At 45.2% G+C, this 27485-nt stretch overlaps 1 protein-coding gene across 1 annotated transcript in view; it reads right to left on the bottom strand.

The window, feature by feature from the left end:
• Positions 1-27485, bottom strand: part of LOC139386879 (leucine-rich repeat and immunoglobulin-like domain-containing nogo receptor-interacting protein 3) — an 83091-nt gene that overhangs the window by 2278 nt on the left and 53328 nt on the right. The window contains exons 2-3 of the mRNA XM_071132741.1: positions 973-1618; positions 88-831 (exon numbers count right to left, since the gene is read on the bottom strand). Of these exons, the coding sequence (XP_070988842.1) occupies positions 88-831; positions 973-1524 (1296 nt within the window). The 5' untranslated portion in view covers positions 1525-1618. The remainder of the gene's footprint in view (positions 1-87; positions 832-972; positions 1619-27485) is intronic.

The raw sequence follows: 27485 nt of genomic DNA on the forward strand, positions 1-27485 counted from the left end.
GAAGCTGTCATACTACATATCAATGTGTACCTACACTGTAGTTACACTATGATCACATGTACTGCAAAGTGGGATAACAACTCTTACCTGTTGAAGCTTGCGGTTGCGTATCTTGGGCTTCTGGCAGGTGAAGTGATCAAAGAGCGCTGAGTCGGTGAAGGTGCTGAGGCTGTTCCCCTGCACCTCCACCGGCCCAGCGCACACAGGCACCCTGCCGTCAAAGTTGAGGGTCTTGCGTCTCTGCAGGATCCACAACAAACGGCAGTCACACAGCAGTGGGTTCCCATCCACCCGCAGCGTCTCCAGGCTGTTTACAGAGTGGAACGATCCCTCCTCCAGAGTCTGGAGGTCATTGGAAGAGAAGTTGAGGACCCGGATCTGTCTGAGGCCTCCCAGGGAGTGGGGCTCCACCGTAGCCAGGCCCGTGTTCACCATGATCAGCTCTTTGAGCCTCAGCAGGTCCCTGAAGGCCCAAGGCTCCAGGGTGGTGATGGGGTTGTAGGACAGGTTGAGATGGGTGAGGTGGATCAGGTTTCTGAAGGAGGACGAGGGGACGGAGGTGATGTTGCTGTTGGTGATGGACAGCCAGTACAGGTCCAGACCCTGGAAGCTCAGGGGGGAGATGTATTCCAGGTAAGGCCAGTTGTCGATCTCCAGCCCCCGGAGGTTGGCCAGCTTACGGAAGTTATGGTCCTCCAGGGCGGGGATGCTGAGCTGGCGTAGTCGCAAAGTGACCAGGCTGCGTAGGTAGGACAGCGTCTGGCCAGAGATGGAAGTCAGGTTGCAGCGTTCAATGGTCAGATCCTCCACCCCTAGCAGGCCAGAGAAGGCCTTCAAACACAACAAAATCCAATTTGATTAGTTGTGAGCTCCAATCTTGGAAACATAGAAGAATCAATAAAATATTATAGACAGATCAGGAACAACATAGTGCTTGAAAAATTAATGATCAAATGGATAACAGCTCAATACCTCATGAGAGATGTAGACCAGGTCATTGTCTCCCACCTCCAGGTGTCTTAGACTCCTCAGGTCCTGGAAGGTGTAGTCCAACAGAATAACCAGCTTGTTCTCACTCAGGTCCAGCGTGGTCAGGTTGACCAGCTTGGCGAAGGCCCCCATGGGTACAAGTTTCAACTGGTTCGCCCTCAGCCGTAACACCCGGAGGCTCTGCAGGTTGGCGAACGCGTTGGGCTCCAGTGTGGCAATGAGGTTCTCACTCAGGTCCACTTCTTCAAGGTGCGGATACGGCGCCAGGTCACCCATCTCCACCCAGCGGAGACGGTTCCGGCTGAGGTCCAGGAGGCGAGTTTCCGTGGGGATGCCCTCTGGGATGCCGGTGAGCCGCCGCCGCTGGCACAAGACGGACCGGATTTGGGCCGAGCACTCGCACCGTGGAGGGCATGCCTGGCAACAACCTGGCAGTAGGGTTGTCATGGTAACCATCAGCAGGACCGGCCCCCAGCGACTCAGCCACCGCCATGGTGACAGGGACTGCCCACTGATGCCCGGGGAGCCAGTCATGGCCCTGGTGGTCCTGATCTGACTCCTAGCCTATCACAGGCTGGGTCAGTGCTGACTCCTAGCCTATCACAGGCCGGGTCAGTTTACCACACACCTATAGAGAGAGGGAGACAGAGGGACGAGAGGTTAGTGAGAAGAGTGGGAATAGAGAGGAGTAGAGAGTAGAAAGGGAGCAAATGTGGGAGGAGAAGGTAAATAAAGAGTTGAGGTTAAAGAAAGAGGGAACGAGGGAGAAAGGAGAAGGGAGGGCTGAGGTGAAATTTAGAAGAGAGGAGTGGAAGGAATAATGTACAGAGATAGAAGAGAGGATGAAGAGGGGAGAGGGCAGAGAGGAAGACCAATGGAGGTATTTTAAAACACCTATCAACCAACACATGCTCATAAAAATGCTGTTGAATAATCCATGCTCCCTACAACTGTCATGAAAGAGCTTTGGGGGCTGAAGGTAGCCTACTGGTTAGAGCGTTGGGCCAGTAACCGAAAGGTTGCTGGATCAAATCTCTGAGCTGACAAGGCAAAAATCTGTTCTTCTGCCCCTGAACAAGGCAGTTAACCCACTGTTCCCCGGTAGGCCGTCATTGTTAACTGACTTGCCTAGTTAAATTAAGGTTAAAAAGATGTCATAAAAATGCCATTCAGTACCCAGAATAATCCATGCTCCCTACAACTGTCATGAAAGAGCTTAGACATGTCACCAAGAGCTTAGACTGACACCATGACATTGCAGGCACACTATTCTGCTGACAATATTTAAGATGATGGAAGACACTTCATTAATCAATGAGTGTAGCAGCAGAACTAGGGCATTGGGAGTCACGTGAGTGAGAAGCATCCCGTCTGAATTCATGCATGTTTCCTCTCTCCTCCTTGGCATGTGCTCTGTTCTCACCTCGACGCGCTGAATACGTTGTGTATGACAATGTATCACAATGTATGTGTGTATCACGTTGTGTATCACAATGTATGGCATACGTTGTGTATGACGCCATGCAGAGAGACAACAGGGTTTGCCTGAAAACCATCCCTCCGATGCCTGTGAAAGGCATGTCAAATTCATGTCACTATGAGTCATTGTGTGGGAAAGTGTGTGTATGTTTCTGTCCGTGCGTCTTTCTGTGTGTAGGATGTGTCATTCCCTTTGAATAAATGAAAAAAGCATTTTAGTTTTCTTCTCCACTAACATGAGATGAAAAGCTGATGCTTAAACATTCCTTGATGCAACCTGTCAAGTCTCCCACGCAATGTTGTCATCGAGTGATTTTTCAGAGGACACCTGCCAAAAGGTCCAGAACGTTCACCATCACTAATACACCCACACAAGTGCACGCCCACACACACGCACACACGCGCACGCACGCACAAAGGAGGTTCAACATTGACTGCACTGATTGTCATTTACATCAAGGGGAAGATTTGAAGTGGTGGGAGTATATGATTGGCTTGCTGAAGTAGAGCGCGAGACCCCAGGGTTAACCCTTTCACTGTAGAACGACCACACCCGTGTGATGGTACGTGTGAAAGGGTTAACAAGATAGAACAGAAGATAAAGATAAAACAGGTAGAGTTAAAGAGCCACACTAAGTAACTTATTATAAAATAACCACTTAAGAGATACTAAATATATTCTCTAAATTCTAAAGGTTGCTATTTTAAAAGATTGAAGGGTTGATAATTCACTGTATCATATTCACTGTTTTCAGCTGTGAAACACCATGAAAGAAGCAGACATTAAACCAAAGTCTGCGCTGCTTTAAAAGTGTGAATTTTAAGATGAATGAGAAGAAGAAGTTCATATAACACATCACAGGGCCTTTCCTGGAGGGATGTTAAAAAGCACTCTGAAGATTGGTTGTTTTTCAGGCAGAGCTACACAGATGAATAATACATGTTCTAGTTGGTGTTTATTGGGCGTCGTTCTGGGGTTGAGTCACGGGGCGAAGAGCCACACTCTCCTCTGTCTCTGTCTCAAAGAGATGAAAAACATTCCCTTTTTGCACAGTTATTTCCTTTATACTATTTTATTGCAACTATGATTAAAAACTGTATAAACAGAGTTTGAACTTTGGGCAAGCAGAGTTCCACCACTTTTGGATGAGAGACAACGCTCACTGGATATTGCTTTTCCTCTAACTAAAATTAATTGCTATACCCTTTTCTGTCAAATTATCACGGAAAAAACAATTACATTTGTGGATTTGTATTAGATTACAGTATAGGCATTCTGAATATCAACAAACTTCAAACCCAATCAACATTTTCCTTAGATGAGGAGGAAATTTGAGGTAGGATTACGAGGTGCATGTTCTACATGATATCATATGCTGTACATGCCATATATGCCATATATTCTCTAAGGTTCCTAGAGATTTAAGACAGAGAATGTATATCCTCCACATTTACTATTAATAGCCTGCTTTCCATACAGAGGCATTGGTAAACCCACACAGATTGTGTAACACACACACACACACACACACACACACACACACACACACACACACACACACACACACACACACACACACACACACACGTCCCCTCCCCTGTCAAAATAAAGCACAGCCCGCCAGCTGCAATACTGTATTTGAAGGGTCTGGATCAGTGTTTCCCAAACCTTTTATAGTCCCATACCCCTTCAAACATTCAACCTCCAGCTGTACCCCCTCTAGCACCAGTGTCAACGCACTCTCAAATGTTGTTTTTTGACATCATTGTAAGCCCGCTACACACACACTTTACAATACATTTATTAAACATAAGAATGAGTGTGTAAGGGTTTTCCTGTGGTGAAGTAGAGGCGGACCAAAACGCAGCGTGGTTATATTGATTCATGTTTAATGAAAAAACTATAAACACGTACACTACAAAACAATAAACGTGGAAAACCAAAAACAGCCCTATCTGGTGCAAAAAACAGACAGGAACAATCACCCACAAACACACAGTGAAACCCAGGCTACCTACGTATGATTCTCAATCAGAGACAACTAATGACACCTGCCTCTGATTGAGAACCATACTAGGCCGAAACATAGAAATACCCAAAACCTAGAAAAACAAACATAGACTGCCCACCCAACTCACGCCCTGACCATACTAAATAAATACAAAACAAAGGAAATAAAGGTCAGAACGTGACAGAGTGTGAGTTTTGTCACAACCCGGCTCGTGGGAAGTGACAAAGAGCTCTTATAGGACCAGGGCACAAATAATAATATAATAATAATCAATAATTTTGCTCTTTATTTAACCATCTTACATATAAAACTTTATTTGTTAATCGAAAATGGTGAATAACTCACCACAGGTTAATGAGAAGGGTGTGCTTGAAAGGATGCATATAACTGCAATGTTGGGTTGTATTGGAGAGAGTCTAAGTCTTAAATATTTTTCCACACACAGTCTGCGCCTGCATTTAGTTTTCATGCTAGTGAGGGCTGAGAATCCACTCTCACATAGGTACATGGTTGTAAAGGGCATCAGTGTCTTAACAGCGCAATTTGCAAAGGCAAGATACTCTAAGTGCAGCCTAGTCCAGAAATCTGGCAGTGGCTTCTGATTAAATTAAATTTTCACAGAACCCCTTGTTGCAATTTTGAGGCTCTTGTTCAGATATTGGTAAGTGGACTGGAGGCAGGGCATGAAAGGGATAACGAATCCAGTTGTTTGTGTAATCTGTTTCGGGAAAGTAACTGCGTAATTGGGCACCCGACTCACTCAGGCGCTTCGCTATATCCCATTTGACATTGTCCGTAAGCTTGAGTTCATTTGAGCACAATGGCCTGTTAGGCCTGTTAACGGGCGGCAGGGTAGCCTAGTGGTTAGAGTGTTGGACTAGTAACCGAAAGTTTGCAAGTTCAAATCCCCAAGCTGACAAGGTACAAATCTGTCCTCCTACCCCTGAACAGGTTAACCCACTAGGCTGTCATTGAAAATAACATTTTGTTCTTAATACTTCTTATGGCTGAGTAGCTTGGATGAATAAGGTGCCCAGAGTAAACTGCCTCCTACTCAGAAGCTAAGATATGCATATTATTTGGATAGAAAACACTCTGAAGTTTCTAAAACTGTTTGAATGATGTCTGTGAGTATAACAGAACTCATATGGCAGGCAAAAACCAGTAAGTGGAACATCTGAGGTTTGTAGGTTTTCAACTAATTGCCTATCGAAGATACAGTGGGATATTGGTCATATTGCACTTCCTAAGGCTTCCACTACATGTCAACAGTCTTTAGAACCTTGTTTGATGCTTCTACTGTGAGGTGGGGGCGAATGAGAGGGGAATGAGTCAGAGGTCTGCCAGAGAGCCACGAGCTGGCCACGCTCGTTCAGGTGAGAGCGAGCTCTGTTCCATTGCATTTCTGAAGACAAAGGAATTCTCCGGTGGGAACATTATTGAAGATTTATGTTAAAAACATCCTGAAGATTGACTCTATACATCGTTTGACATGTTTCTACGGACTGTAACGGAACTTTTTGACTTTTTGTCTGCTCCTAGTGATCGCGCGTCATGAATTTGGATTTGTGAACTGAACGCGCTAACAAAAGGAGGTATTTGGACATAAATAATGGACATTATCAAACAAAACAAATTGTGGAACTGGGATTCCTGGGAGTGTATTCTGATGAAGATCATCAAAGGTAAGTGAATATTTATAATGCTATTTCTGAATTCTGTTGACTACACAACATGGCGGATATCTGTTTGGGTTGTTTTGGCCGTACTCAGATTATAGCATGGTGTGCTTTTCCATAATTTAAAAAAGAAATCTGACACAGCGGTTGCATTAAGGAGAAGTGTATCTATAATTCTGTTCATATTAGTTGTATCTTTTAGCAATGTTTATTATGAGTATTTCTGTAAATTGATGTGGCTCTCTGCAAAGGTTAGTGATTAATTTATCTCTATTTGTGCTTTTCATGACTCCTCTCTTTGGCTGTTTTTCTGTGACTTGGCTCTGACCTAACATAATCGTTTGGTTTGCTTTAGCTGTAAAGCGTTTTTGAAATCAGACACTGTGGTGGGATTAACAAGAAGTGTATCTTTGAAATGGTGTAAAATACTTGTATGTTTGAGGAATTTTAATTATGAGATTTCTGTTGTATTGAATTTGGCGCCCTGCACTTTCACTGGCTGTTGTCATATCGATCCCGTAAGCGGGATCTAAGCCCAAAGACTGACTTGCCTAGTTAAATAAAGATAAAAACAAACAAAAATTAGTGCAGCCAGCTGGAGACATAATGTCATTATATCCCAATAAAAACATTTGCACATCATACATATGGAAATTTAACTCAAATCAGACCCAACCGAGCTACAAGGCAGTGAAAATATTGCTGAGAAAACTTCCCTACAGTTTCTGTCTGGTCCTACTCATTAGTGAGCTGTGGGTCAGTTTGACAGCTGGTTCCACCACCTGCACACACACACGCACACGCACGCACGCACACCCACCCACCCACACACACACACCCACACACACACACACACACACATACACACACACACACACACACACACACATACACACACACACACACACACATTCACATGCGCGCGCACGCACGCACACACACACACACACACACACACACACACACACACACACACACACACACACACGCGCGCGCGCGCACGCACGCACGCACACGCGCACACACCGCCCCACTGTGCTCATTTGTTGGCCCTGGGTCCCTAAACTCACACAGTATTCAGCATTTAACACCGGTTCAGATGTTAAGACTTCAGCTGAGAGAGATGAGAGGGGCAAGTGGAGCAGACACACCACTAGTCCCCAAACACACAGAACAGCATGATGTCCAGACACACCACTAGTCCCCAAACACACAGAACAGCATGATGTCCAGACACACCCCTAGTCCCCAAACACACAGAATAGCATGATCCCACTAGTCCCCAAACACACAGAAAAGCCTGATGTCCAGACACACCCCTAGTCCCCAAACACACAGAATAGCCTGATGTCCAGACACACCCCTAGTCCCCAAACACACAGAATAGCATGATCCCACTAGTCCCCAAACACACAGAAAAGCCTGATGTCCAGACACACCCCTAGTCCCCAAACACACAGAATAGCCTGATGTCCAGACACACCCCTAGTCCCCAAACACACAGAATAGCATGATCCCACTAGTCCCCAAACACACAGAAAAGCCTGATGTCCAGACACACCCCTAGTCCCCAAACACACAGAATAGCATGATCCTACTAGTCCCCAAACACACAGAACAGCATGATCCCACTAGTCCCTAAACACACAGAAAAGCCTGATGGCGCCGGAGCAGAAGGTGGCGCCGGAGCGGAAGGCAGACGTTTTACGTGCCCCCAACAGATTGTGTTTTTTTGTTTGTTTATCTGTGTTGTTTGTAACTTATGTTTTAACTATTTTTGTCCATAATGTTGGTGCTACCGTCTCTTATGACCTAAAATAACTTCTAGACATCAGGACTGCGACTACTCACCACGGACTAGCAGAATCCTTTTTCTTCTTTCATGACTCTGACGAGCCCAAGGATATACGGCTCCATTGGGAACAGGCCCCGAACCCAGTGATCTGCGTGAAGAGGAGGCGGAGAAAGAGAGGCCGGAGGGCAGGCTGCCTTCTGAGAAGTCAGAGGCGATCAAATAAACCCCCACTCCTCTCAATTCTGCTAGCAAACACGCAATCTTTGGACAATGAAATGGACAAGTTGTTGGGAAGATTAAACTACCAATGGTATTTTAAAAATTGTAACATCATATGCTTCACGGAGTCGTGGATGAACGACGACACTATCAAGATACAGCTGGCTGGTTATACGATGTACCGGCAGCATAGAACAGCGGCGTCTGGTAAGACTTTGTATTTTTGTAAACAACAGCTGGTGCACAATATCTAAGGAAGTCTCAAGCTAAAGCTCGCCTGAGGTAGAGTTTCTCATAATAAGCTGCAGACCACATTACCTACCGAGAGAGTTTTCATCTATATTCTTTGTAGCTGTTTACATACCACCACAGTCAGAGGCTGGCACTAAGATAGCATTGAATGAGCTGTATTACACTTTAAGCAAACAAGAAACGCTCACTCAGAGGCGGCGCACCTAGTAGCCGGGGACTTAATTGCAGGGAAACTTACATTTTTAAGTTTCTTAAATCCATTTTACAAAATTTCTATCAGCATGTTAAATGTGCAACCAGAGGGAAAATAACTCTGGACCACCTATACTCCACACATAGAGATGCATACAAAGCTCTCCCTCGCTCTCCATTTGGCAAATCTGACCATAATTCTAACCTCCTGATTCCTATTACAAGCAAAAATTAAAGCAGGAAGCACAAGTGACTAGATCAATAAAAAAGTGATCAGATGAAGCAGATGCTAAGCTACAGGACTGTTTTGCTAGCACAGACTGGAATATGTTCCGGGATTCCTCCAATGGCATTGAGGAGTACACCACATCTGTCATTGGCTTCATCAATAAGTGCATAGATGACGTTGTCCCCACAGTGACCGTACGTACATACCCCAAGCAGAAGCCATAGATTACAGGCAACATCCGCACTGAGATAAAGGCTTGATCTGCCGCTTTCAAGGAGCGGGACTCTAACCCGGAAGCTTATAAGAAATCCCGCTATGCCCTCTGACGAATCATCAAACAGGCAAAGCGTCAATACAGGACTAAGATTGAGTCGTACTACACACTCTGACACTCGTCGGATGTGGCAGGGTCTGCTAACCATTACAGACTACAAAGGGAAGCACAGCCGAGAGCTGCCCAGTGACACGAGACTACCGGACAAGTTTAACTACTTCTATGCTAACTTCGAGGAAAATAACACTGAAACATGCATGATAGCACCAGCTGTACTGGAAGACTGTGTGATCACGCTCTCCACAGCCAATGTGAGTAAGACCTTTAGACGGGTCACCATTCACAAGGTCAGACGGAATACCAGGACATGTACTAACTAGCAAGTGTCTTCACTGACATATTCAACCTCTCCCTGTCTGAGTCTGTAATACCAACATGTTTCAAGCAGCCCACCATAGTCGCTGTGCACAAGAACACTAAGGTAACCTGCCAAAATGACTACCGGCCCGTAGCTCTTACGTCTGTAGCCACGAAGTGCTTTGAAAGGCTGGTCATGTCTCACACCAACACCATTATCCCAGAAACCATAGACCTACTCCAATTTGCATACCGCCCCAACAGATCTACAGATGATGTGGTCTCTATTGCACTCCACACTGACCTTTCTCACCTGGGCAAAAGGAACACCTATGTGAGACTGCTATTCATTGACTACAGCTCAGCGTTCACCACCACCATATTGCCCTCAAAGCTCATCAATAAACTAAGGACCCTGGGACTAAACACTTCCCTTTGCAACTGGATCCTGGACTTTCTGATGGGCCGCCCCCAGGTGGTAAGGGTAGGTAACAACACATCCTCCACGCTGATCCTCAACACAGGGGCCCCTCAGAGGGGTGCGTGCTCAGTCCCCTCCTATACTCCCTGTTCACTCATGACTGCACGGCCAGGCACGACTCCAACACCATCATTAAATTTGCCGATGACACAACAGTGGTAGGCCTGATCACCGACAACAACGAGACAGCCTATAGGGAGGAGGTCAGAGACCTGGCCGCGTAGTGCCAGGACAACAACCTCTCCCTCAACGTGATCACTACAAAGAAGATTATTATGGACTATAGGAAAAAGAGGAACGAGCACGCCAACATTCTCAAAACCTATTCCGACTAAGGAGACTGAAAAGATTTGGCATGGGTCCTCAGATCATCAAAAGGTTCTTCAGCTGCACCATCGAGAGCATCCTGACAGGTTGCATCACTGACTTGTGTGGCAACTGCTCAGCCTCCGACCACAAGGCACTATAGAGGGTAGTGCGAATGGCCCAGTACATCACTGGGGCCAAGCTTCCTGCCATCCAGGACCTCTATACCAGGCGGTATCAGAAGGAAGCCCTAAAAATTGTCAAAGACTCCAGCCACCTTAATCATAGACGGTTCTCTCTGGTACCACACAGCAAGCGATACCAGAGCTACAAGTCTAGGTCCAAGAGGCTTCTAAACAGCATCTACCCCCAAGCCATAAGACTCCTGAACATCTTGTAAAATGTCTACCACTCTCTGATGTCATCTATGCATAGTAATTTTTAACACTTCCTACATGTACATACAACCTCAACTAACCGGTGCCCCTGCACATTGACTCTGTACCGGCACCCCTCTGTATATATTGTTATTTTTTTACTGCTGTTCTTTAATTACTTGTTACTTTTATCTCTTATTCTAATCCATATTTTTTGAAACTGCACTGTTAGTCAGGGGCTCGTAAGAAAGCATTTCACTGTAAGATCTACACCTGTTTTAATGGCGCATGTGACTAATACAATTTGACTTGATTTGATTTGATGCACATACACACCAATTGTCCCCAAACACACATAACAGCCTGATGTCCAGATACACCACTAGTCCCCAAACACACAGAACAGCCTGATGTCCAGACACACCACTAGTCCCCAAACACACAGAACAGCCTGATGTCCAGACACACATCTAGTCCCCAAACACACAGAACAGCCTGATGTCCAGACACACCACTAGTCCCCGAACACACAGAACAGCCTAAACAGCCCCACACTTCTCCCAACACTGGCCTGATGTCCAGACACACCACTAGCATCATTTGTTTAAAGGCCCAGATGCAGCCATTTTTATCTCAATATCAAATAAGTTCTTGGTAACAATGAAGTACCTTAATGTTATTTTTGTTCAATTAAAATGGTCAAAAATAAACTAAAATAGCTTTTTAGCAACAAGCAATTTCAAAAGCAAGAATTTAGCTCGTCTGTCGGGGAGTGGTTTAAGTGAGTGGCCTAATTGGACGACCCTAATGGGAGGGATATGTAACCTGAAAACGAACTAACTGTTATTGGCAGAGAGGTTTGAAACTATGTTTTTTATTGGTCTTTTGACTTGTACAGCCTGGTGATGTTGCCAGGCTGACCTAAACTCCATCCCAGCAAAACAGGCTGACATTTCAGGTGGACATTTCAAACAGTTCTTACACTAAAATGGCATTATCATTATTTTCACAATTTCAAAACAAATCAAATTGTATTAGTCACATGCGCCAAATACAACAGGTAGACCTTACAGTGAAATGCTTACTTACAAGTCCTTAACCAACAATGCTTTAAGAGTAACAAATAATTAAAAAGCAGCAGTAAAATAACAAGCAAGGCTATATACAGGGGGCACCAGTCCAGAGTATTATTCCAACCTCATACTGTATAAATATATATTTAACACAGGAAAATCACATTTTTCACTGCACTGGGCCTTCAACCTTTATTTATCCAGGTTAGCTCATTGGTATGAATACTTGAGATCCACAAGATCTGTCTGAGGAAGACCTAAACAAAATTAACAGAGTCAACCTGTCGGTCTGTGTCCCATGTTCATCCCTGTACTGATATCAGGTAGTGTGTGTGTGTGTGTGTGTGTGTGTGTGTGTGTGTGTGTGTGTAAATAGGTCAGACATGTTGATTGGCAGGGCTGGGATGTAGGCAGTAGAGCATGTTCCTCCCTAAAGCGTAGCTTCTCTCCCCGTAAGCCCTGACTGGGTTTAGAGACAGCAGCCTGCTCAACCTTCCACAAATACACAACTACACAGTAGACATAACCACTTTATAAGCTTCCTAAACCTTTCACACAAACACAATTTAGCAGCAGTCATCCAGTCTGCAGGATTTTAGGAGAACTTCTATGTTTATTGTCACGAAACAAATTGAGGCGGAATCTTCCCAGGGAAAGCTGACAATTTGTGCTTTCCATAGCTATGTACAAGTCCAATATTCAATCCGTGCTTAGTTTGCAGAGCACAAGGTTTAGCAGTGCATCCCATTGCTTTACTGTGGCAGACTGTGACCTCAACATGAAGTCACATACCGTACTGTAGAGACAAAAGGAGAGAAAAAGGGAAAGGGAGGGACATAGAGAGAAGGAGAAGGATACAAAATACACAAACCCTCCAACCCAAAAAGGCCTGTGGTGTTGATGGTATCCTCAATTAAATGATCAAATATACAGACAACAAATTCCAATGGTCTATACTTAAACTCTTTAACATCATCCTTCTGGCATCTTCCCCAAAATTTGACACCAAGGACTGATCACCCCAATACACAAAAGTGGAGACAAATTTGACCCCAATAACTACCGTGGGATATGCGTCAACAGCAACCTTGGGGAAATCCTCTGCATTATCATTAACATCAGGCTCATATGTTTCCTCAGTGAAAACAATGCACTGAGCAAATGTCAAATCGGCTTTTTAACCAAATTACCGTATGACAGACCACATTTTCACCCTGCACACCCTAATTGACAAACAAACAAACCAAACAAAGGCAAAGCCTTCTCATGCTTTGTTGATTTCAAACTAAATTTGGCATGAGAGCCTGCTATACAAATTGATGGAAAGTGTATTGGGGGAAAAACATACTATATTATAAAATCTATGTACACAAACAACAAGTGTGCGGTTAAAATGGTCAAAAACACACATTTCTTTCCACAGAGCCATGGGGTGAGACAGGGATGCAGCTTAAGCCCCACCCTCTTCAACATATATATCGATAATTGGTGAGGGCACTAGAATCTGAAGTCAAATGTCTACTGTTTGCTGATGATCTGGTGCTTCTGTCACCAACCAAAGAAGGCCTACAGCAGCACCTAGATATTCTGCACAGATTGTGCCAGACCTGGGGCCCTGACAGTAAATCTCAGTAAGACAATAATAATGGTGTTCCAAAAAAGGTCCAGTGTCCAGGACCACAAATACAAATTCCATCTAGACAACGTTGCCCTAGAGCACACAAAAAATACACATACCTCAGCCTAAACATCAGCACCACAAGTAACTTCCACAAAGCTGTGAATGAGCTGAGATAAACAAGGCAAGAAGGGCCTTCTATGCCATCAAAAGGAACATACAATTTTGGCAAAAAAAGACTTTGGGCAATACCCATTGCCCTTTATGGTTGTGAGGTCTGGGGTCCGCTCACCAACCAAGAATTCACAAAATGGGACAAACTCCAAATTGAGACTGCATACAGAATTCTGCAAAAATATCCTGTGTACAACTTAAAACACCAAATAATGCATGCAGAGCAGAATTAGGACAATACCTGCTAATTATAAAAATCCAGAAAATAATCGTTATATTCTACAACCACCGTAACAAAGTCATCACCTACAGAAACATGAACCTGGAGAAGAGCCCCTAAGCAAGCTGGTCCTGGGGCTCTGTTCACAAACACAAACACACCCGACAGAGCCCCAGGACAGCAACACAATTAGACCCAATCAAATCATGAGAAAACAAACAAAAAATTACTTGACACATTGGCAGATTACCTGACCGCTGTGACTGACCCAAAATTAAGGAAAGCGTTGACTATGTACAGACTCAGTGAGCATAGCCTTGCTATTGAGAAATGCCACAGTAGGCAGACCTGGCTCTCAAGAGAAGACAGGCTATATGCACCCTGCCCACAAAATGAGGTGGAAACTGAGCTGCACTTCCTAACCTCCTGCCCAATGTATGACCATATTACAGACAAATATTTCCCTCAGATTACACAGATCCACAAAGAAATACCACAGTGTTCCATCACAGCAGAAAGATTTGTGACCTGATGCCACAAGAAAAGGGCAACCAGTTTAAAACAAACACCATTGAAAATACAACCCATATTTATGTTTGTTTATTTTCCCTTTTGTACTTTTGTACTTGTATTTGCACATTGTTACAACACTCTGCATAAATATAATATGACATTTGAAATGTCTTTTAGAAAATCTGTGAGTGTCCAGTGCCTTGCAAAAGTATTCATCCCCCTTGGTGTTTTTCCTATTTTAAAACCTGTAATTTAAATGGATTTTTATTTGTATTTCATGTAATGGACATACACAAAATAGTCCAAATTGGTGAAGTGAAATGAAAAAAATTATTTGTTAATTTTTTATTAAAAAAAAAAACGGAAATGTGGTGCGTGCATGTGGTGCGTGCATGTGGTGCGTGCATGTGGTGCGTGCATTTGCTATGAATCCATTTGCTATGAATCCCCTAAATAAGATCTGCTGCAACCAATTACCGTCAGAAGTCACATAATTAGTTAAATAAAGGTAACCTGTGTGCAATCTAAGTGTCACATGATCAGTCACATGATCACAGTATATATACACCTGTTCTGAAAGGCTCCAGAGTCTGCAAAACCACTAAGCAAGGGGCACCAGCAAGCTAGCAGCACCATGAAGACCAAGGAGCTCTCCAAACAGGTCAGGGACAAAGTACAGATCAGGATTGGGGTATAAAAAAGTATCAGAAACTTTGAACATTCCACGGAGCACCATTAAATCCATTATTACAAAATTGAAAGAATATGGCACCACAGCAAACCTGCCATGAGAGGGCCACCCACCAAAACCCACAGACCAGGCAAGGAGCGCATAATCAAATAGGCAACAAAGAGACCAAAGATTAGCCTGTAGGAGCTGCAAAGCTCCACAGCGGAGATTGGATTATCTGTCCATAGGACCACTTTAAGTCATACCCTCCACAGAGCTGGGCTTTACGGAAGAGTGGTCAGAAAAAAGCCCTTGCTTAAAGAAGAAAATAAGGAAACACGTTTGGTGTTCGCTAAAAGAGACTCCTAAAACATATGGAAGAAGCTACTCTGGTCAGATGAGACTAAAATGTAGCTTTTTGGCCATCAAGGAAAACGCTATGCCTGGAATTAACCCAACACCTCTCATCACCCCGAGAACACCATCATTTTTTCCATTGGCAGGGACTTGGAAACTGGTCAGAATTCAATGACCCTAAATGACCCTAAATACAGGGAAATTCTTGTTTCTGTCTTCCAGAGATTTGAGACTGGTTCACCTTCCAGCAGGACAATGACCCTAAGCAAACCACTAAAGCAACCCTTGAGTGGTTTATGGGGAAACATTTAAATGTCTTGGAATGGCCTTGTCAAAGCCCAGACCTCAATCCAATTGAGAATCTGTGGTATGACTTAAAGATTGTACATCAGTGGAACCCATCCAACTTTTTTTTTTTTTTTTTTACCTTTATTTTACTAGGCAAGTCAGTTAAGAACAAATTCTTATTTTCAATGACAGCCTAGTGGGTTAACTGCCTGTTCAGGAGCAGAACGACAGATTTGTACCTTGTCAGCTCGTGGAATTGAACTTGCAACCTTTCAGTTACTAGTCCAACGCTCTAACCACTAGGCTACCCTGCCGCCCCAACTTGAAGGAGCTGGAACAGTTTTGCCATGAAGAATGGGCAAAAATCCTAGTGGCTAGATGTGCCAAGCTTAACATACCCCAAGAGACTTGCAGCTGAAATTGCTGCAAAAGGTGACTCTACAATGTATTGACTTTGGCACGCTCAAGTTTTCAGTTTTTTTTGTCTTATTTCTTGTTTGTTTCACAACAAAAAATATTTTGTATCTTCAAAGTGGTAGGCATGTTGTGTAAATCAAATGATACATGAAAATCAATTTTCATGGCAGGTTGTAAGGCAACAAAATAAGAAAAATGCTAAGGGGGTGAATACTTTCGCAAGTCACCGTAATGTTCACTGTTAATTTTTGTTGTTTATTTCACTTTTGTTTATTATCTAATTCACTTACTTTGGCAATGTTTACATATGTTTGCCATGCCAGAGAGGTACAGAGAGAGAGGTACAGAGAGGAGAGGGAGGGAAAGTTGGAGAAGGAGAGAGAGAGAGAGAAGGAGAGGGAGAGAGAGAGAGGGGGACAGAGAGAATGAGAGGGACAGAGAGAGAGAGAGAGTGAAAGCGACAGAGAGAAGGAGAGGGAGTGAAAGCGACAGAGAGAAGGAGAGAGAGGTACAGAGAGGAGAGGGAGGGAAAGTTGGAGAAGGAGAGAGAGAGAGAAGGAGAGGGAGGGAAAGAGAGGGGGACAGAGAGAATGAGAGGGACAGAGAGAGAGAGAGTGAAAGCGACAGAGAGAAGGAGAGGGAGGGACAGAGAGAAGGAGAGGGAGGGACAGTTAGAGAAGGAGAGGAAGAGAGATAGAAGCAGAGGGAGAGAGCTCTGAGCAGCCTAGCCAGAGGACATAAGCTATAACCAAGAAGGACGTGAGTCCTCACATGACCCTCAGCTAATTACAGAAACAAGTAGTAAGGAGCCATAGTCCAGAGTAGAGCCAGTGACAGGCTGCCATAATGGTGATGCATACGTCCATTAGTCAGACATTCTGATGAAGGGGAAAACAAATCAATAAAATGTCCTTTTTAAAAAGAGAGAGCTCTACCTTCATCTTCTAGTTTGTCCAGAAAGCCTGTAATAACTATTGATGCAATGTCACAGTCCAAGTTTTTGTGCGTTACATTTTGGTGTATGATCGATTTCTATCTATATTTGATTGGAGTGCCTGTATCTTGAATATGAATTACTGCATATTGATCCAAGGCAGGTGTCCAAAAGCTGTCAATGACATTACGAAGATGAAACATTTGCAGGCTTGCTAAATGCCGATCTGAATTGTGTTTTGGCAAAGAGGTGTAGAGAGGAGAGACAGGCTTGGGCATGGGTGTGCTGTTAGCTCTAGTTAACCTCTGAGCTGGCCACCAAGAGCAAAGAGAACACACACACACACACACAAACACACACACACACACACACACACACACACACACACACACACACACACACACACACACACACACACACACACACACACACACACACACACACACACACACACACACACACACACACACACACACACACACACACACACACACACACTGCAGTGGTCAGGGTGTTGAGGTGAGGATGCACTGTAACATTTCCACCCTGTCAGATTCAATCAGATCATTGCTTCTCTGGCTGCACTGAGACTACCCACAGCCATGGGCTTACACACTAACTATTGAGTAACACACAGTACACTTGGTCACACATGGTCACACACATACTGGTTGCAGACATCCACATATATACAGTCTTAGAAAAAAGGGTTCCAAAAGGGTTATTCGGCTGTCCATAGGAGAACCATAGAATAACTTTCATAGGCCAGACTACCACATCTCTGGTAGCGCAACAAAAACCACTGGTTCTGTTTCATTTCAAAACCTATTTTTTGAGGCGTCTATATGAGAAGTGTAGAGCGGGTCAGTTTATGTGGGTTGTGGGTTTCAGAAACTAGCATAGAGCGGGTCAGTTTATGTGGGTTGGGGGTTTCAGAAACTAGCATAGAGCGAGTCAGTTTACAAGAGAGTCAGACAACAAACCTCCTGCAGCATCACAGTCAGAAAATCACACTGGAACATCAGCTTGGATGTCTGACACATCAAGTAAAACTCGTGACATTCACAGAAGAGCAGAAAACAACAGTTGACAAACGAAGCCGGAGCTCACAGGGAGGAGAGGCTTCTGTATAACAATATTCTCTCTGACTTCTTCAATGTCTTTGATTTAAAAGTGATTGTTCTATATCTGAACAATTGCAAATGCCCTTTAATCATCTCACACACACACACACACACACACACACACACAGTAAACAACCGTGTCTATACTCAGAAATGTATTATCTGGCCTGGGGTAGGTCTTTGGTCCGCTACAATAAGTGGATTAGTCGAAAGGTTGACTGTGTGTGTGTGTGTGTATGTGTAACAGTTCTCCTCTTCCTCTGAAGAAGAAGTGTAGCAGGGATCGGACCAAGACGCAGCGTAGTTATAATTCATGGTTCTTTAATAACGAAACTATACATGAAATAGACTACAAAACAAGAAACATGAAAACCAGAAACAGTCCCGTGTGGTACAAACACTGACACAGGAGACAATCACCCACGAAATACTCAAAGAATATGGCTGCCTAAATATGGTTCCCAATCAGAGACAACGATAAACACCTGCTTCTGATTGAGAACCACTCTAGGCAACCATAGACTTACCTAGACTACTTCACTAACCACAATCCCATAACCTACAAAAAAACCCTGGACAAAACACACCACATAAATACCCATGTCACACCCTGGCCTGACCAAAATAATAAAGAAAACACAAAATACTAAGACCAGGGCGTGACAGTATGTGTGTGTGTGTGTATGTGTGTGTGTGTGTGTGTATGTGTGTGTGTGTGTGTGTGTGTGTGTGTGTGTGTGTGTGTGTGTGTGTGTGTGTGTGTGTGTGTGTGTGTGTGTGTGTGTGTGTGTGTGTGTGTGTGTGTGTGTGTGTGTGTATATGTGTGTGTGTATGTGTGTTTGTTTGTAGATTGTGGTGGTAAGCATAAAAGCAGTGTGTTTTTTATTGAATACAGCACTCTAAGAGGAGTATACATCCCTAGACAAAAAGGAACTAAGTGAGTTGTTTGTCCCACTGTGTCCTCTACCCCTCCTCTCCCCTGTCCTCTCCCCCTCCTCTCCCCTGTCCTCTCCCCCTCCTCTCCCCTTGTGTTGTAACAATTCTAGAGAGATTTAGAGCAGGGCTCACCCTGTCCCATAACTCTCAGTAATGAGCCTGCTCCCAGGAGAAAAGTAAGAAGCTATCAGCTCCTAGCTGTGTGTTCCTTCACCCCTCCAGTGAACCACTCTGTTTGGGAACAGGACCTTTCATTTCTCAGTGTGCTATCATTGTCTCTCCGCCAGTGTCTCAATACACCCATTCCTCACTCCGTTATCTCACACTCACTCTCAAACGCACGCACGCACGCACGCACACACTCACTCACTCACTCACTCACTCACTCACTCACTCACTCACTCACTCACACACACACACACTCACTCACACACGCTGCGAGTGTCTCAATACCCACATTCTTCAGTAAGTTATCTCACATGCACGCACACACACTCACATACACATTGCGAGTGTCTCAATACACACATTCCTCACTCAGTTATGACTGGGCGTCCTATAAGCTCACGGCAACATCACTGTCTATTTCTCACCCTGTAAGCAGTGTCTCAGTACCTGTGCTCATTTCTCACTCGTCATACGAAACCATTACTGTCTCATTGCGTTAGTAGGCCCGACGGGGAATGGGGTGTTTGTGTCACCTTCAGAGGATGACAACCAGGTAATCAAGCCAGTGGAGCACCACTCCTCAGTCAGTTATCACTGTCTCCCTGTGTTCATGGCTGAATTAAACTCGCTGTCAATTTTTCCAAATAGATGTCATTGTCTCTGGGCGAATGTGCGACACCATTCACAATACAACTCTGTTCTAATTGTGTATGTATCGCTAAATGTTTGTATTTTCAGTCTTGTATGAATTATGAATATGTTTTTATTTGTAAATGCTGTGAGATGTCCTCCTAAATAATGATAAAATAATTAAATATTTATTGCTCTGCCAAAATAAGACAATTTCTCACTCTTCACATACAAGACTATATCTCTGTGTTCAGTAGCGGTGCGTGGGTCAAATCACTGGGGAAGCCAAGCCAGTAAAAAAAGCCATATTACAACCTATGTTGTAATAATTGTATTGTTTGCTCTATGACCCATTCGTTGATATGCCACCGTGATATACAATAAGGTGTGACAACAAAAACACAACAGTCACACAGTGGCAGAATAAATTCAACTACACATAATGTTTGTTTCGTCACAAAACCAGAGAGCAGCATCTGTCAGGTGAAGTCCACAAAGCAAATATTGCATGTAGCAAACAGTTATATCACCTGCAGCATGGTCAAGCAAGAGAATGTTTCTGACAGTTTACTAAACAACTACTGATTTAGAACCATGGAGAGTTACCGCAAGTCAGTACAAAGACAACAGGAGCACTGCTTCCGCTATTCCAGCACCATTTCAACATAAACATTTAAACATCGTCAAGTCGACAAGGCTATATGCTTAGTTTAATACACCGAAAATAAACTTAAAGATACCTATTTTTTTTTGTCCAATCAGTGTTGCTAAATATCATGTGGCTGTCCATGGTATTGATTTCCATCTCTCTCTCTCTCTCTCTCTCTCTCTCTCTCTCTCTCTCTCTCTCTCTCTCTCTCTCTCTCTCTCTCTCTCTCTCTCTCTCTCTCTCTGTGTGTGTGTGTGTGTGTGTGTGTGTGTGTGTGTGTGTGTGTGTGTGTATGCAAGTAAAAAATGTTTTGACTCACCCAAGTTGTACATTTGTTGATCGCCAATGCCATCCTCCTTTCTTTCATGTTGGCTAAACAGTCTATGTCTCTATCCTACAGTACACTTTAGTTTTTGTTGTCATAGGCTACCTAGCTAAAATAGTTGCTGGCCTGACTTCCTCACATTGACAACAGTGAACCAGCTAAGTTAGTTAGCTAGGTAACTTGAGCCTACTAGACTACATACGGATACTGATATTGCTTAAGAAGTGATTTGATTGGTGAGAAGCCAGTTGAACTCAGCTCAATCGGATAATTATTTTATAATTGTTATATTAAGAGAGGCTAAGTGCTTGCTGGCGTCAATCAATCATATGCTACGGTGGCAACATGTTATACTGAGACAGAGGGGCAGCCACTTGCGAATTGATGGAAAATTATGAAAACACAGAGAGAGACGAAATATAAATGATTTTATAATTGAAAAACACTTGGTCAAATATTTGGGGAAGCCTTCCCTTGGCATCCATGAATACACATCACTGTGTGTGTTATTATAAGGATTGTTAGAGAGAATGTTGTTTGTTAGGGGTTGTTACGGCTACTCAGAAGAGATCAGAGAGCCGGATAACACCGTAATAATGTCTGTCATTATGGAGACTTCGGGTCCACAAATTTACAGTTACATAAGATAAAAGTGCTTAGGGTGAAATGTTGACAAATTAGTTTGTTTCCACTCAAAGTTACGTCTAGAATCAAGTTGATGACTTCAACACTTCGTTAAATGTTTGTCATAAAAGAAAAAAACAAGCTTTTGAGCTCTGTTTAAGGTGGAAACCTGTTGTGGGGTCAAGGGTTGTGGGTGCTTTCTGAAGGCACAGCACAATAATTAAAACAAAGAAAGTATGCACACATAATAATCATATGAATGAAGCAGGCCTATGTAATCACGAGCAGTTGAACTGGTGTGATCTGTCCGAGCGGATTTACTTGGGCTTTTCTTGGGCTATCTTCTCTCTCTCTCCATACGTCTCTCTCTCTATAGGTCTCTCTCTCTCTATAGGTCTCTCTCTATAGGTCTCTCTTTCTCTATGTCTCTCTGTCTCTCTCTCTCTCTCTATAGGTCTCTCTCTCTATTGGTCTCTCTCTCTCTATGTCTCTCTATGTCTCTCTCTCTCTATATATAGGTCTCTCTCTCTCTATAGGTCTCTCTCTCTCTATGTCTCTCTATATGTCTCTCTCTCTCTCTCTAGGTCTCTCTATATGTCTCTCTCTATATATAGGTCTCTCTCTCTATAGGTCTCTCTTTCTCTATGTCTCTATATATGTCTCTCTCTCTCTCTCTCTCTCTCTGTCTCTCTCTCTCTCTATGTCTCTCTCTATGTCTCTCTCTCTCTCTCTATGTCTCTCTCTATGTCTCTCTCTCTATATATGTCTCTCTCTCTCTAAATCTCTCTCTCTATAGGTCTCTCTCTCTCTATGTCTCTCTCTCTCTAAATCTCTCTCTCTATAGGTCTCTCTCTCTATGTCTCTCTCTCTCTAAATCTCTCTCTCTATAGGTCTCTTTCGCTCTCTATCTCTCTCTCTATCTCTCTCTCTCTCTATAGGTCTCTTTCGCTCTCTCTCTCTCTCTCTCTCTCTCTCTCTCTCTCTCTCTCTCTCTAGGTCTCTCTCTCTAAAGGTCTATGGGTCTAAGCTGACAGCTGATGAGGGGGCTTGCTATTTGGGGGTGTCTGGTTTCTGGCACACTCCCACATACACACTATATTAATATGCATATAAGACTATGTGCAAAATGAGGTTTGGATGGGAACATTGAGGCTGCGTTTACTCAACTGATTATGGTCATCATGTCCAAATATCTCTATGTGCTGTATTGTTATGCATTTAGATACCTACTTAATCTACAGAGCCATATAAACACAGAGATGACACACAGATGGTGGTCCAGGAGGGGGGGTGATGGGTCCAGGAGGAGAGAGGGAGGTGCTGGGTCCAGGAGGGGGGGTGATGGGTCCAGGAGGAGAGAGGGAGGTGCTGGGTCTAGGAGGAGAGAGGGAGGTGATGGTCCAGGAGGAGAGAGGGGGGTGCTGGGTCCAGGAGGAGAGAGGGAGGTGATGGGTCCAGGCTGAGAGAGGGGGGTGCTGGGTCCAGGAGGAATGGGAGGTGATGGGTCCAGGAGGAGGGAGGGAGCTGATGGGTCCAGGAGGAGAGAAGGAGGTGATGGGTCCAGGAGGAGAACGGGAGATGATGGGTCCTGAGGAGAGAGGGAGGTGATGGGTCCAGGAGGAGAGAGGGAGGTGATGGGTCCAGAAGGAGGAGCGAGTGATGGATCCAGGAGGAGAGAGGAGGTGATGGGTACAGGAGGAAAGAGGAAGTGATGGGTCCAGGAGGAATGGGAGGTGATGGGTACAGGAGGAAAGAGGAAGTGATGGGTCCAGGAGGAGGGAGGGGGGTGATGGGTCCAGGAGGAATGGGAGGTTTTGGGGCCATTAGGAGAGAGGAGGTGATGGGTCCAGGAAGAGGGAGGGAGGTGATGGGTCTAGGAGGAATGGGAGGTGATGGGTCAAGTAGGAGAGAGAGGAGGTGATGGGTTCAGGAGGAGAGAGAGGAGGTGATGGGTCCAGGAGGATGGAGGGAGGTGATGGATCAAGGAGGAGGGAGGGTGATGGGTCCAGGAGGAGTGGGTGGTGATGGATCCAGGAGGAGAGAGGAGGTGATGGGTCCAGGAGTAGAAAGGAGGTGATGGGTCCAGGAGGAGGGAGGGAGGTGATGGGTCAAGGAGGAGAGAGGAGGTGATGGGTCCAGGAGGAGAGAAGGAGGTGATGGGTCCAGGAGGTTTGAGGGAGGTTATGGTTCCATGAGGAGGGAAGGTGATGGGTACAGGAGGAGTGGGTGGTGATGGGTCCAGGAAGATGGAGGGGAGTGATGGATCCAGGAGGAGGGAGGGAGGTGATGGGTCCAGGAGGAGAAAGGGAGATGTTGGGTCCTGGAGGAGAGAGGGAGGTGATGGGTCCAGGAGGAGAGAGGAGGTGATGGGTCCAGGAGGAGGGAGGGAGGTTATGGGTCCAGGAGGAGGGAGGGAGGTGATGGGTCCAGGAGGAGAGATGGAGGTGATGTGTCCAGGAGGAATGGGAGGTGATGGGTCCAGGAGGAGAAAAGACGTGATGGGTCCAGGAGGAGGGAGGGAGTGATGGATCCAGGAAGAGAGAGAAGGTGATGGGTCCAGGAGAAGGGAGGGAGGGAGGTGATTGATCCAGGAGGAGAGAGCGAGGTGATTGGTCCAGGAGGAGAGAGGAAGTGATGGGTCCAGGAGAAGGGAGGTGATGGGTCTTAGAGGAACAGGAGGTGATGGGTCCAGGAGGAGAGAGGGAGTTGATGGGTCCAGGAGGAGGAAGGGAGGTGATGGGTCAAGGAAGAGAGAGGGAGGTGATGGTCCAGGAGGATGGAGGGGGGTGATGGATCCAGGAGGAGAGAGGGAGGTGATGGGTCCAGGAGGAGGAAGGGGGGTGATGGGTCCAGGAGGAGGGGGGAGGTAATGGGTCCAGGGGGATGGAAGGAGGTGATGGATTCAGGAGGAGAGACGGAGGTGATGGGTCCAGGAGGAATAGGAGGTGATGGGTCCAGGAGGAGAAAAGATGTGATTTATCCAGGAGGAGAGAAGGAGGTGATGGGTCCAGGAAGAGAGAAGGAGGTGATGGGTCCAGGAGGAGAGTGGGAGGTGGTGGATCCAGGAGGAGAGAGGAGGTGATGGGTCCAGGAGGAGGGAGGGAGGTTATGGGTCCAGGAGGAGGGAGGGAGGTGATGGGTCCAGGAGGAGAGATGGAGGTGATGTGTCCAGGAGGAATGGGAGGTGATGGGTCCAGGAGGAGAAAAGACATGATGGGTCCAGGAGGAGGGAGGGAGTGATGGATCCAGGAAGAGAGAGGAGGTGATGGGTCCAGGAGAAGGGAGGGAGGGAGGTGATTGATCCAGGAGGAGAGAGCGAGGTGATTGGTCCAGGAGGAGAGAGGAAGTGATGGGTCCAGGAGAAGGGAGGTGATGGGTCTTAGAGGAACAGGAGGTGATGGGTCCAGGAGGAGAGAGGGAGTTGATGGGTCCAGGAGGAGGAAGGGAGGTGATGGGTCAAGGAAGAGAGAGGGAGGTGATGGGTCAAGAAGGAGAGAGGAGCTAATGGGTCCAGGAGGAGAGAAGGAGGTGATGGTCCAGGAGGATGGAGGGGGGTGATGGATCCAGGAGGAGAGAGGGAGGTGATGGGTCCAGGAGGAGAAAGGGGGGTGATGGGTCCAGGAGGAGGGGGGAGGTAATGGGTCCAGGGGGATGGAAGGAGGTGATGGATCCAGGAGGAGAGACGGAGGTGATGGGTCCAGGAGGAATAGGAGGTGATGGGTCCAGGAGGAGAAAAGACGTGATGGATCCAGGAGGAGAGAAGGAGGTGATGGGTCCAGGAAGAGAGAAGGAGGTGATGGGTCCAGGAGGAGAGTGGGAGGTGATGGGTCCAGGAGGAGGGAGGGAGTGATGGATCCAGGAAGAGAGAGGAGGTGATGGGTCCAGTAGAAGGGAGGGAGGTGATGGATCCAGGAGGAGAGAGGAGGTGATGGGTCCAGGAGGAGGGAGGGAGGTTATGGGTCCAGGAGGAGGGAGGGAGGTGATGGGTCCAGGAGGAGAGATGGAGGTGATGTGTCCAGGAGGAATGGGAGGTGATGGGTCCAGGAGGAGAAAAGACGTGATGGGTCCAGGAGGAGGGAGGGAGTGATGGATCCAGGAAGAGAGAGGAGGTGATGGGTCCAGGAGAAGGGAGGGATGTGATGGATCCAGGAGGAGAGAGGAGGTGATTGGTCCAGGAGGAGGGAGGGAGGTAATTGGTTCAGGAGGAAAGAGCGAGGTGATGGGTCCAGGAGGAGGGAGGGGGTGATTGGTAAGAGAAAAGGTTGGAGGTGGGTGATTCGTGACATGATTCAGCCCTGATTTTCCATGCCAATGTAATAATCTTGTTAATGAGATGATGCACACACACTCGTATGCACACACACACAGACACACAGACACACAGACACACACACACACCAACAGCACTCTATAGGTTAGCATCATGGTGCAGCCGGAGGACAGCTAGCTTCAGTCCTCTGAGTACATTGACTTTAATACAAAACCTAGGAAGCTCATGGTTCTCACACCTTCCACACTTGCACAGTAATTATGGCAACTTCCAGAAGACGTCCTCCAACCTATCAAAGCTCTTGCAGCATGAACGGAGATGTTTTCCACACAATCAGAGGATCAGAGAATGTATATAGTTCTGGAAGCCTAAGCTAAGCTACAACTGCAGTGCATAACATGTGAGTAGTTGACTCAAAGAGAGAGAAAGAAAATAGTTGAAAAGATTTGAAAAAAATTATTTCTTATTAAATGAAGGAGAAGCAAGAGAGAAATAGAGAGAGAAATAGAGAGAGTTTGTAATTTTTGTCACTTTCAGTTTCACTTACTTACTTAGCTAGCTAATGCAGCTAGATAGTTTAGCCTACTGAAACACCCTGCTCAAACAGAGGGATGCTAGCTGGCTACTATCCAAAGCAACACTGGAACTCTTCCAAGTGAAGGTAATCTTTTGGTTCTACAAATGTATTGCCACGGGGCCCGCCGGTGTAACTGCTTAATGACTGTACACTGTAACGTTACTGCAAGATTGTAGTGGATTTACTAACGCATTAGTTCTAATAGCTATGCTGAATATGATGTTTCTTCTGTCAATATGGTGTGTAGCGGTTAGCATTTATGACATGAAGGTTTGGATTGGAAAGTTTTTTTTGCCTGGTCACATACAGCTGATGTGTTGTGCTTTGAAGCCCACAAGCGAAGGGAAGAGGTGAAAGGAGGAGAGCATATAACATAGATTTGAGAAGAAATATAACGTGGTTGCTATGAAACAGTGAACTGTGTCTAAAACCTGTTTGGGCTAGGGGACAGCATTTTCACTTTTGGATGAAAAGCGTGCCCAGAGTAAACTGCTTCCTACTCAGTCCCAGATGCTAATATATGCATGGTGTTAGTTGTATTGGTGGATAGAAAACACTCTGAAGTTTCTAAAACTGTTTGAATGATGTCTGTGAGTATAACAGAACTCATAAGGCAGGCAAAAACCTGAGAAAAAGTCCAAATAGGAAGTGGGAAATCTGAGGTTTGTAGTTTTCAACTCAGCCCCTATTGAAGATACAGTGGGATATTGGTTATGTTGCACTTCCCAAGGCTTCCACTAGATGTCAACCGTCTTTAGAACGTTGTTTGATGCTTCTACTATGAAGGAGGGCTGAATGAGAGGGGAATGAGTCAGAGGTCTGCCAGCAGTCACGGGCTCTGTCACACGCATTTCACATGAGAGGTAGCTCCCGTTCCATTGCTTTTCTACAGACAATGGAATTCTCCGGTTGGAACATTATTGAACATTTATGATAAAAACATCCTAAAGATTGATTCTATACTTCGCTTGACATGTTTCTACGACCTGTAATATAACTTTTTGGATTTTTCGTCCGACCTTTCGGCTGGACTTGCACGCGCGTTTGGATTTGTTTACCAAACGACCTAACAAAGGAAGCTATTTGGACATAAATGATGAACTTTATCGAACAAATCAAACATTTATTGTGGAAATGGGATTCCTGGGAATGAGATTTTTGGATATAAATATGCACTTTATCGAACAAAACATACATGTATTGCGTAACATGAAGTCCTATGAGTGTCATCTGATGAAGATCATCAAAGGTTAGTGATTAATTTGATCTCTATTTG

The sequence above is a fragment of the Oncorhynchus clarkii genome, chromosome 28 (genome assembly GCF_045791955.1).
Source record: "Oncorhynchus clarkii lewisi isolate Uvic-CL-2024 chromosome 28, UVic_Ocla_1.0, whole genome shotgun sequence".
NCBI lineage: Eukaryota > Metazoa > Chordata > Actinopteri > Salmoniformes > Salmonidae > Oncorhynchus > Oncorhynchus clarkii.